Genomic DNA, 9,741 nt, shown 5'->3' on the forward strand with positions numbered 1-9,741 from the left:
TTGATTTACAATTATATTGCTGAGCTTTTCAGCAATTTAAAAATAAACAATCGGTTGGAGCCTGTTCGTTTGGCGCCGGTATTTATGTTTCGCCCTCATCTCCGTGCGTCACCTGACTGGTGAGTTAAGTGTTGGTCACCTTGGTCTGTCCGCAAGAAAGACCCAAACCTCCCTGTCGCTTGCCATTTTAACACTCCACCCTGTTCTCTTGCCCACATGTCTGTCCTTGGCTTGCTGCATTGTTCCAGTGAAGCCCAACGCAAACTGGAGGAACAGCACCTCATCTTCCGACTAGGCACTTTAAGGCTTCCGGACTGAATATTGAATTCAACAACTTTAGATCTTAAACTCCCTCTCCCCTTCCCCACCCCGTTTCTTCCCCCTCCCCCTTTTTTTTTCCAATAATTTATATAGATTCTTCTTTTCCCACCTATTTCCATTATTTTTAAATCTAAAACTAAAACTTTGTTAGTCTTTCCACCCCACCCCCACTAGAGCTGTACCTTGAGTGTCATGTCTTCCATTCTTAATTAGTACTTTTCTTAGATAATATCACCACCTTCAACACCTCTTTGATCCTTTTGTCTGTGACATCTTTTGATTATCTGCTCCTATCACTGCTTGCTTATCCCCACAATCACCCCACCCTCAACTTCTCTCTCCCCCCGCCCCCCACCTTAAACCAGCTTATATTTCACCCCTCTCCTAACTATACTTCAGTTCTGCCGAAGGGTCGTGAGGACTCGAAACGTCAACTGTTTTCTTCTCCGCCGATGCTGCCAGACCTGCTGAGTTTTTCCAGGTAATTCTGTTTTTGTTTTAGTGACACGTAACTGGTTGGTAAACATGACTAAAGCAATTCGGACGCTGTCCAAAGTGACCAATGGGCAGTTCCATTGCTCCAAAATGTGAAAGGAGGGGTGGGGGGGAAGTGTGGGCCGAGTCCATCACTGGCCTTGAAATAATGTGACAAGAGTTTGGAGCTGGTAGGAAGAGGGGAGGGCGTTAATGTTTGGACCAAGGCCAATTCTTCCCGGGCTGGATTGCAGTTCCCGGCCGGCCGTGTGCACAGAGAAATGGGAGCTCTGCTTGGCCCCAACTGTTGGCGTGACCATTGTTTAGGCTGCGGTGATGCCTCGTGCCCAGGAACAGCAACATTGGGGGGGCTCGAAGGTCAAGTGAAGCGGCCATTCTTGCAGCTAGAATCAGCCAATTCCACCGCGAAAGCGACTGAGAAGAATCCATATCACTCTAGTGGCACTGCTTTGATCTACCCCTGTCACAGAACACCACAGGGATGTGATGACGCTGGGGAGGGTGACTACACTGGAGCGTTTCAGCTGTGAAGAGAGACTGGATGGACTCGATGGGCCGAAGGGCCTCTTCTGCCCCTGTGATTCTGCGCGAGGCGAGGGTTGTTTTTCTTCGACCCGAGAAGACTGAGGGGGAACCTGATGAGAGGTTACAAAATTATGAGGGGCATAATCGGTGTAGATAGGAAGGAAATTGTTCCCCTTCACGGAAGTCAGGAGGTGTCCAGCTGTGGCTCAGCTCATAGCCCCCTCGCCTTTGAATCAGAGGGTCGTGGGTTCATGTCCCCACTCCCGGAAAACCCAGAACTGTGATTGTACTCGAAAGAGTTGCAATCTGTGACTGTTGATAACTCGAAAGAGTCTCACGGAAACCAAGAACTGTGATTGTACTTGAAAGAGTTGCAATCTGTGACTGTTGATAACTCGAAAGAGTTTCACGGAAGTCGGTAACCAGGGGGCATAGATTTAATAACAGAATCACACAGTGCGGACGGGTCTGCACCGACACGTGAGAAACACCTGACCTACCTCCCTACCTACCTAAACCCCATTTATCAGCGCTTGGGCCATAGCCTTGAATGTTATGACGTGCCAAGGCAGGAGGTTCAGAGGGGATCTGAGGATTTTTTCTTTTCTCCTCACCCAGAGCGTGGTTGGAATCTGGAATGTACTGCCTGAGGGGTGTGGGCGGCCGAGGCAGGAAACCTCACAACAATTAAAACGTATTTGGATGAGCACTCGAAACGCCGTAGCAGACGGGGCTGCGGGCCAAACGCCGGACGATGGGGTTAGAAGAGATAGGTGCTTGATGGCCGGAACGGACACGAAGGGCCTGATTCTGAGCTGCATGACTCTGCGACCGTGGCTCACAATAACACAGGGAGGGGGAGGTGCGCCGTCCTCTTCACAGCTATTTAAGGATTACGTGAGTGTATAGACAGGGTAGGGTGTGGCTCAGTTCATAGCACCCTCGCCTTTGAATCAGAGGGTTTGTGGGTTCAAGTCCCACTCCCGGAAAAAACCAAGAACTGTGAATGTACTCGAAAGAGTTACATGCGATCTGTCGATAACTCGAAAGAGTTACAACTTAGTTTTAGAGAAAAAGATGATTGCGGCTCTTTCCTGTTCGGCTTTGTCGAAGGGCTCACTCTAAAAGGATTACTACATGAGGGACCGGTGGCAGATGGGAACACAAGGGACGTGACACAAAAAAAAAGGGCTGGAATTGGACCAATCCGCATCTGTGCCTTCACCTTCATCCTTCATTAGCAAAGAAGTAAAATACTGCGGATGCTGGGAATCTGAAACAAAAATCAGTAAAATGCTGGAAAAGCTCAGCAGGTCTGGCAAAACCTCTGGAGAGAGAGAGAGAGGGAGGGAGAGAGGGAGAGAGAGACTAGAGTTAACGCCTCGGGTCCGAGTGACTTGTCCATGTGGGTTCCGCAGGACTCTCCTAGAGAGGCACACAGACCCAAAACATTTAACTGATTCTCTCCACCGACGCTGCTGAGTCTCTCCGAGAAAGTCAGGGAATGGGGTGGATTGAGGCGGGCGAGGGTCGACCATAAGGCGCGGGAGCAGCAATTAGGCCATTCGGCCCATCGAGACTGCTCCGCCATTCAATCAACGACCACGTGTCGAGGTGTAACCGCGATTTGACGGCAAAAAACAGCCTGTGGCTGGTTATTTTTTCGGGTTTCCAGCATCCGCAGTATTTTGTCTTTCACACTACCAAAAAATAACACCTGCCTCGTGGCGATTAATGCTCTCATTGGATAACTTGGTGGCTCTTAAAAGAGCCTTTGTGGTTCTCGGTGGTTGGGGAAGTCTAGAGTCGGATAGGGTCAGTCCAGAGTTGGATAGGCTCAGTCCAGAGTTGGATAGGCTCAGTCCAGAGTTGGATAGGCTCAGTCCAGAGTCGGGTAGGGTGAGTCTAGGCGCGCTCCCCGCGGATGCGCCGGGCCAGCTGGATGTCCTTGGGCATGATGGTGACTCACTTGGCGTGGATGGCGCACAGGTTGGCGTCCTCAAAGAGCCCCACCAGGTAAGCCTCGCTGGCCTCCTGCAGGGCCATGACGGCCGAGCTCTGGAAGCGCAGGTCGGTCTTGAAGTCCTGAGCGATCTCTCGCACCAGGCGCTGGAAGGGCAGTTTGCGGATCAGCAGCTCGGTGGATTTCTGGTAGCGGCGGATCTCCCGCAGAGCCACAGTGCCGGGCCTGTAGCGATGGGGCTTCTTGACGCCGCCCGTGGCTGGAGCGCTCTTGCGGGCAGCTTTGGTAGCCAGCTGCTTGCGGGGAGCTTTCCCTCCGGTCGACTTGCGCGCTGTCTGCTTGGTCCTGGCCATGATAACAAACGCTGTGGAACACAGACTCTGAGAATGATGTAACTCTTTCGAGTTATCAACAGTCACAGGTTGTAACTCTTTCGAGTACAATCACAGTTCTTGGTTTTCCGGGAGTCGGACATGAACCCACAACCCTCTGATTCAAAGGCGAGGGTGCTATGGACTGAGCCACAGCTGACACCTCCCTGAGAATGATGAAGCCGCTCTGTGTCTGTCTGTGGCTCAGTCCATAGCCCCCTCGCCTTTGAATCAGAGGGTCGTGGGTTCATGTCCCACTCCCCGGAAAACCAAGAACTGTGATTGTACTCGAAAGAGTTACAATCTGTGACTGTTGATAACTCGACAGAGTTTAAGACATTGTCCGTGACCTCCCTCCTGTCCTGATTGGATGCAGCGCAAATCCCGCCGGGAAATTTGAAAAGAGCAGAGGGGCTGCATGGATTCCTGGGCCCTGATTGGTGGAGCAGAAACTGACAGGTCATCAATTTCAACATGCCCGCCAATTTCAGAGGGACTCTGACACGGAGGCGATACCGTTTCCATCCAGAGAGGGAGGTGTCAGCTGTGTCTCAGTCCATAGCACCCTCGCCTTTGAATCAGAGGGTTGTGGGTTCATGTCCCACTCCCTGAAAACCAAGAACTGTGATTGTACTCGAAAGAGTTACAATCTGTGACTGTTGATAACTCGAAAGAGTTCCCGGTAAACCAAGAACTGTGATGGTACTCGAAAGAGTTACAATCTGTGACTGTTGATAACTCGAAAGAGTTTCACGGAAACCAAGAACTGTGATTGTACTCGAAAGAGTTGCAATCTGTGACTGTTGATAACTCGAAGGAGTTTCCATCCAGAGAGTCATACACACCCCCTCACCGGGTACATTCCAATTCCCCTGATGTCTGAATGAGCAATGATCCGGGGGGTGGGTGGGTTGGGGGTGAAAATAGTGCTGAGGCGAGAATATGATGTCTACAACAAAAAAAAGATGCCAAAGAAGTGAAAATGGTGGACAGGGCGAGAATGCAACGTCTTTAACATAGTGTCGATGAACACTGTGCTCTCCGAAGGGCAGGTCCCAGTCGACCAGAGGCCAGCGGGTGACCATTTGAGCCGGGGTGAAGTCAGCGCAGGGGGCGAGGGTCTTTTAAGAGGTCGAGTGAAAATCAAGCAGACTCCGGGACTTGACGCGAGTCGAGGTGAGGGGTGGGAGGGGAGGAAAGGAGAGGCCGTGCTCAAGGTACATTGTAAGCTAACCCAGAGAGAGTAAATCATCCAAGATCTTTCAAACCATTATTGCACCGGTTCCTCAGTTCTGTAGCTCAGTTCCGATTGAGCTCAACCATTTTAGATCATGAACTCTCTCCTCCGTCCCCACCCCCTTTCCGATCCCCACCACCCACCCACCCACCCACTTTTTCAAATAATTTATCATTTAAAAAAAATATATTTTTCTTTTCCCCACCTATTTCCATTATTTTTTAAATGTATTTCCATCCATTGTTTTATCTCCACCTTTTACCCTATTTCGACCGCCCCAAACCCCCACCCCCACTAGGGCTCTCTGTCACTTGCTCGTCCTGCTTTCTACCCTTAGTGTCCCCATGAGCACATTCCTCGGCCAATATCACCACCGTCCACACCCCTTTGTCCTTTTGTCTATGACATCATTGGCAATCTCTTCTTTGCCTCCACCAATCACTGTCCCTCCTCTATCCAGCTCCACCCGTCCCCCCCACCCCCCCCCTCCCTCAACCAGCTTATATTTCACCTCTTTTCTATTTTTCCTTAGTTCTGTTGATTGGAAACCAGGTCATTATTTACCGGGGAGTCCCTGGGTTATCAGCCCAGCGACGATACCACCACAGAGAGAGAGAGAGAGAGAGAGAGATTGATGGGAAACATAATCTAAGCAGCAAAAATATACAACCTGACGCTTCGTCGTTTCATTATGTGTTTTCAATCCCAATGGCTGTTCCCACCAGGATTGAGGTCGAACCTCCATCGCTGTGAAAGATGCGGGAATAAAACTCGGGACTACCTCCAAAACCACCACACGTGTAATAGACACGGGCACCCGGAATGAATTAAAAAATTCCTGCCGTTTAGGATTGCGTTGTGAAAGGGGGGATGCAGTAAAGCTTTGATGTAATGTCACATTTAAGATTCTCCGCTGCCTCTCTTGAGGTCACTGGCTCCCAATGTGAGGTTGTGGGCGGCTCTGAGAAGAGCCTTTGGGTTTTGTGATAGGGTCGGGTCGATGTGTTCAGCCGCCGAATCCATAGAGAGTGCGGCCCTGGGCGTTTCAGAGCCTACACCACATCCATGGCGGTGCTCCCTCTGCCAGACATGATGCTTCTTCAGTCGAGTCGCTGCTGAATGAGTGGGGGGACGGCTTCACCTGTCAGCTGTGGCTCAGTCCATAGCACCCTCGCCTTTGAATCAGAGGGTGGTGGGTTCATGTCCCACTCCCGGAAAAACCAAGAACTGTGATTGTACTCGAAAGAGTTACATGCGATCTGTTGATCACTCGAAAGAGTTTCCGCTTTTATACAGCCCGCCCCGACCTGACTGAGGAAGAGAGAGAGGGAGAGGGAGAGAGAGACAGAGAGAGGCGGGGAGGGGATGAGACTGGGTAAGCGACACAAAGACATAAAATGAGAATAGAATTACCTGGAAAAACTCAGCAGGTCTTATCTCTGTGCATAAAATGCCTTTGGTCATCCAGCTCCGCCTACCAGTCGCTCCCACCCCCATTTCTTGTGAGCGCGGTTCTGAGTGTGTCAGGGTCAGTGTGTATGTGTGTATTTTACACGCATAAAGCATATTTTCCACGATGAACACTGCTTGCTCGAACCACCAATTGCGTTCAACGACACTAGAAAGCCGGAACATTTAAAAACCTATGTGTTCTGATATTTTTTTAAAATCTGCTTAATTCTTTTCTACCACAGTTGGTTACAGCGCTAGGAGAGTGTAACATGGACTGCAACGGTCCTAGAACACAGCTCTCCACCGCCTTCTCAAGGGGAATGGGGGAATGGGCAAGAAATCCCATCCCATCGCAACAACGAAAATAAGTCAACCTGCTTTCATTTGAATGACATTTCTACTCGCCCAGGTGAATTGGAAGACCATAAGAACATAAGGCATAGGAGCAGAAGTGAGGCCCTTCGGCCCATCGAGTCTGCTCCGCCATTCAATCATGGCTGATCAGTTTCTCAACCCCATTCTCCCGCCTTCTCCCCCTGTTACCTTTGATCCCCCTTACCGGTCAAGAACCTATCTACCTCGGTCTTAAATACACTCAATGACCTGGCCTCCACAGCCTTCTGTGGCAATGAGTGAGTGAAGGGGATGGGGAGGGGAAGGTGGTGAGTGAACGGGATGGGGGAGGGGAAGGGAGTGAGTGAAGGGGATGGGGGAGGGGAAGGGGGTGAGTGAATGGGATGGGGGAGGGGAAGGGGTTGAGTGAAGGGGATGGGGGTGGGGAAGGGAGTGAGTGAAGGGGATGGGGGAGGGGAAGGGGATGAGTGAAGGGGATGGGGGAGGGAAGGGGGTGAGTAAAGGGGATGGTGAAGGGGAAGGGGGTGAGTGAAGGGGGTGGTGAAGATGTTGAGTAAAGGGGATGGGGGTGGGGAAGGGAGTGAGTGAAGAGGATGGGGGAGGGGGAGGGGATGAGTGAAGGGGATGGGGGTGGGGAAGGGAGTGAGTGAAAGGGATGGTGAAGGGGAAGGGGGTGAGTGAATGGATGGGCAGGGGAAGGGGGTGAGTGAAGGGGATGTGGTAGGGGAAGGGGGTGAGTGAAGGGGATGGAGTGGGGGAAGGGGGTGAGTGTAGGGGATGGAGTGGGGGAAGGGGGTGAGTGTAGGGAATGGGGGAGGGGAAGGGGTGAGTGAAGGGGATGTTGGACGGGAAGGGGGAAGGTGAAGTGGATGGTGAAGGTGAAGGGGGTGAGTGAAGGGGATGTGGGAGAGGAAGGGTGTGAGTGATGGGGATGGTGAAGGGGATGGGGGAGGGGAAGGCTGTGAGTAAGGGGAATGGGGGAGGGGAAGGATGGGAGTGAAGGTGATGGGGGAGGGGAAGGGGATGAGTGAAGGGGATGGTGGAGGTGAAGGGGATGGGGGAGAGGAAGGGGATGAGTGAAGGGGAATGGGGGTGGGGAAGGGGTTGGGGAAGGGGGAGGGGAAGGGCTAGGGAAGGGAGATGGGAAGGCGTGTGGGGCAGGGGGTGGGGAAGGGGTGGTGTGGGGGAGCGGGAGGGGTATAGGGGGTAGGGAGGGGTGAGGGGGATGGGGAAGGGAGGGTGGTGGAGAAGAGATGGGGAGGCGGATGTGGGAAGGGGAGAGGGAGGGGATGTGGTAATGGAAGCGGATGGGGAGTGTAAGGGGATGGGGAGGGGAAGGGAATGGGGGAGGAGAAGGGAATGTGGGAGGGGAAGAGGATGGGGAGGGGAAGGGAATGGGGGAGGGGAAGGGGATGGGGAGGGGAAGGGGATGGGGGAGGGGAAGGCAATGGGGGAGGAGAAGGGGATGGGGAAGGGAAGGAAATGGGGGAGGGGAAGGGAATGGGGGAGGGGAAGGGGGTGAGTGAAGGGGATGTGGGAGGGGAAGGGGGTGAGTGAAGGGAATGGGGTAGGGGAAGGGGTGAGTGAAGTGGATGGTGAAGGGGAAGGGGGTGAGTGAAGGGGATGGGGGAGGGGAAGGGATGAGTGAAGGGGTTGGGGGAGGGGAAGGGGGTGAGTGAAGGGGATGGGGAGGGGAACGGTGTGAGGAACGGGAATGGGTGAGGGGAAGGATGTGAGTAAAGGGGTTGGGGGAGGGGAAGGGGGTGAGTGAAGGGGATGGGGGAGGGGAAGGGGGTGAGTGAAGGGGATGGGGAGGGGAAGGGTTGAGTGAAGGGGTTGGGGGAGGGGAAAGGGGTGAGTGAAGGGGATGGGGGAGGGGAAGGGATGAGTGAAGGGGTTGGGGGAGGGGAATGGGGTGAGTGAAGGGGATGGTGAAGGGGAAGGGGGTGAGTGAAGGGGATGGGGGAGGGGAAGGGTGTGAGTGAAGGGGATGGGGGAGGGGAAGGGGGTGAGTGAAGGGGATGGGGGAGTGGAAGGGGGTGAGTGTAGGGGATGGGGGAGGGGAAGGGTGTGAGTGAAGGGGATGGGGGAGGGGAAGGGGGTGAGTGAAGGGGATGGGGGAATGGAAGGGGATGAGTGAAGGGGAATGGGGGTGGGGAAGGCGTTGGGGAAGGGGAGTGGAATGTGTGGGGAAGGGGGAGGGGAAGGGGTAGGGAAGGGAGATGGGAAGGCGTGTGGGGCAGGGGGTGGGGAAGGGGTGGTGAGGGGGAGGGGGAGGTGTAGAGGGGTTAGGAAGGGGGGATGGGGGAGGGAAAGGGGGAGGGGGATGGGGGAAGGGAGGGTGGTGGAGGTGGGATAGGAGGCGGAGGTGGGAAGGGAAGGAGGGAGGGGATGCGGTAAGGGATGGGGATGGGGAGGAGAAGCGGATGGGGAGGGGAAGGGGATTGGGAGGGGAAGGGGATGGGGAGGGGAAGGCGATGGGGAGGGGAAGGGGATGGGGGAGGGTAATGGCATGGGGGAGCGGAAGGGCATGGGGAGGGGAGGGGATGGCGTAAGGGTAGGGGATGGGGAGGGGAAGGGGATGGGGGAGGGGAAGGGGATGGGGAGGGGAAGCGGATGGGGGGAGGGGAAGGGGATAAGTTAAGGGGATGGGGGAGGTGTAGGGGGAGTGAAGGGGATGGGGGAGGGGGAGTGGGTGAGTGAAGGGGCTGGTGAAGGGGAATGGGGTGAGTGAAGGGAATGGGGGAGGGGAAGGGGTGAGTGAAGGGGATGTTGGAGGGGAAGGGGGAAGGTGAAGGAGATGGTGAAGTGAAGGGGGTGAGTGGAAGCGGATGGCGTAGGGGAAGGGGGTGAGTGTAGGGGATGTGGGAGGGGAAGGGGATGAGTCAAAGGGATGGGGTAGGGGAAGCGGGTGAGTGAAGGGGATGGTGAAGGTGAAGGGGGTGAGTGAATGGGATGGGGAATGGAAGGGTGTGAGTAAGGGGAATGGGGGGAGGGGAAGGATGTGAGTGAAGGGGAATGGG

General features: G+C 54.1%; 1 protein-coding gene across 1 annotated transcript; it reads right to left on the reverse strand.

Annotated features, from left to right (window-relative positions):
- Nucleotides 1-3,306: 3,306 nt before the first annotated feature.
- On the reverse strand, nucleotides 3,307-3,660 carry LOC144677816 (histone H3-like). The gene has a single exon (XM_078537826.1). The coding sequence runs from the start codon at nucleotides 3,655-3,657 to the stop codon at nucleotides 3,307-3,309; it is 351 nt and encodes a 116-aa protein (XP_078393952.1). The 5' UTR covers nucleotides 3,658-3,660.
- Between the last annotated feature and the right edge of the window lie 6,081 nt (nucleotides 3,661-9,741).

The sequence above is a fragment of the Cetorhinus maximus genome, unplaced genomic scaffold (assembly GCF_964194155.1).
Source record: "Cetorhinus maximus unplaced genomic scaffold, sCetMax3.hap1.1 HAP1_SCAFFOLD_3092, whole genome shotgun sequence".
Taxonomy (NCBI): Eukaryota; Metazoa; Chordata; class Chondrichthyes; order Lamniformes; family Cetorhinidae; genus Cetorhinus; species Cetorhinus maximus.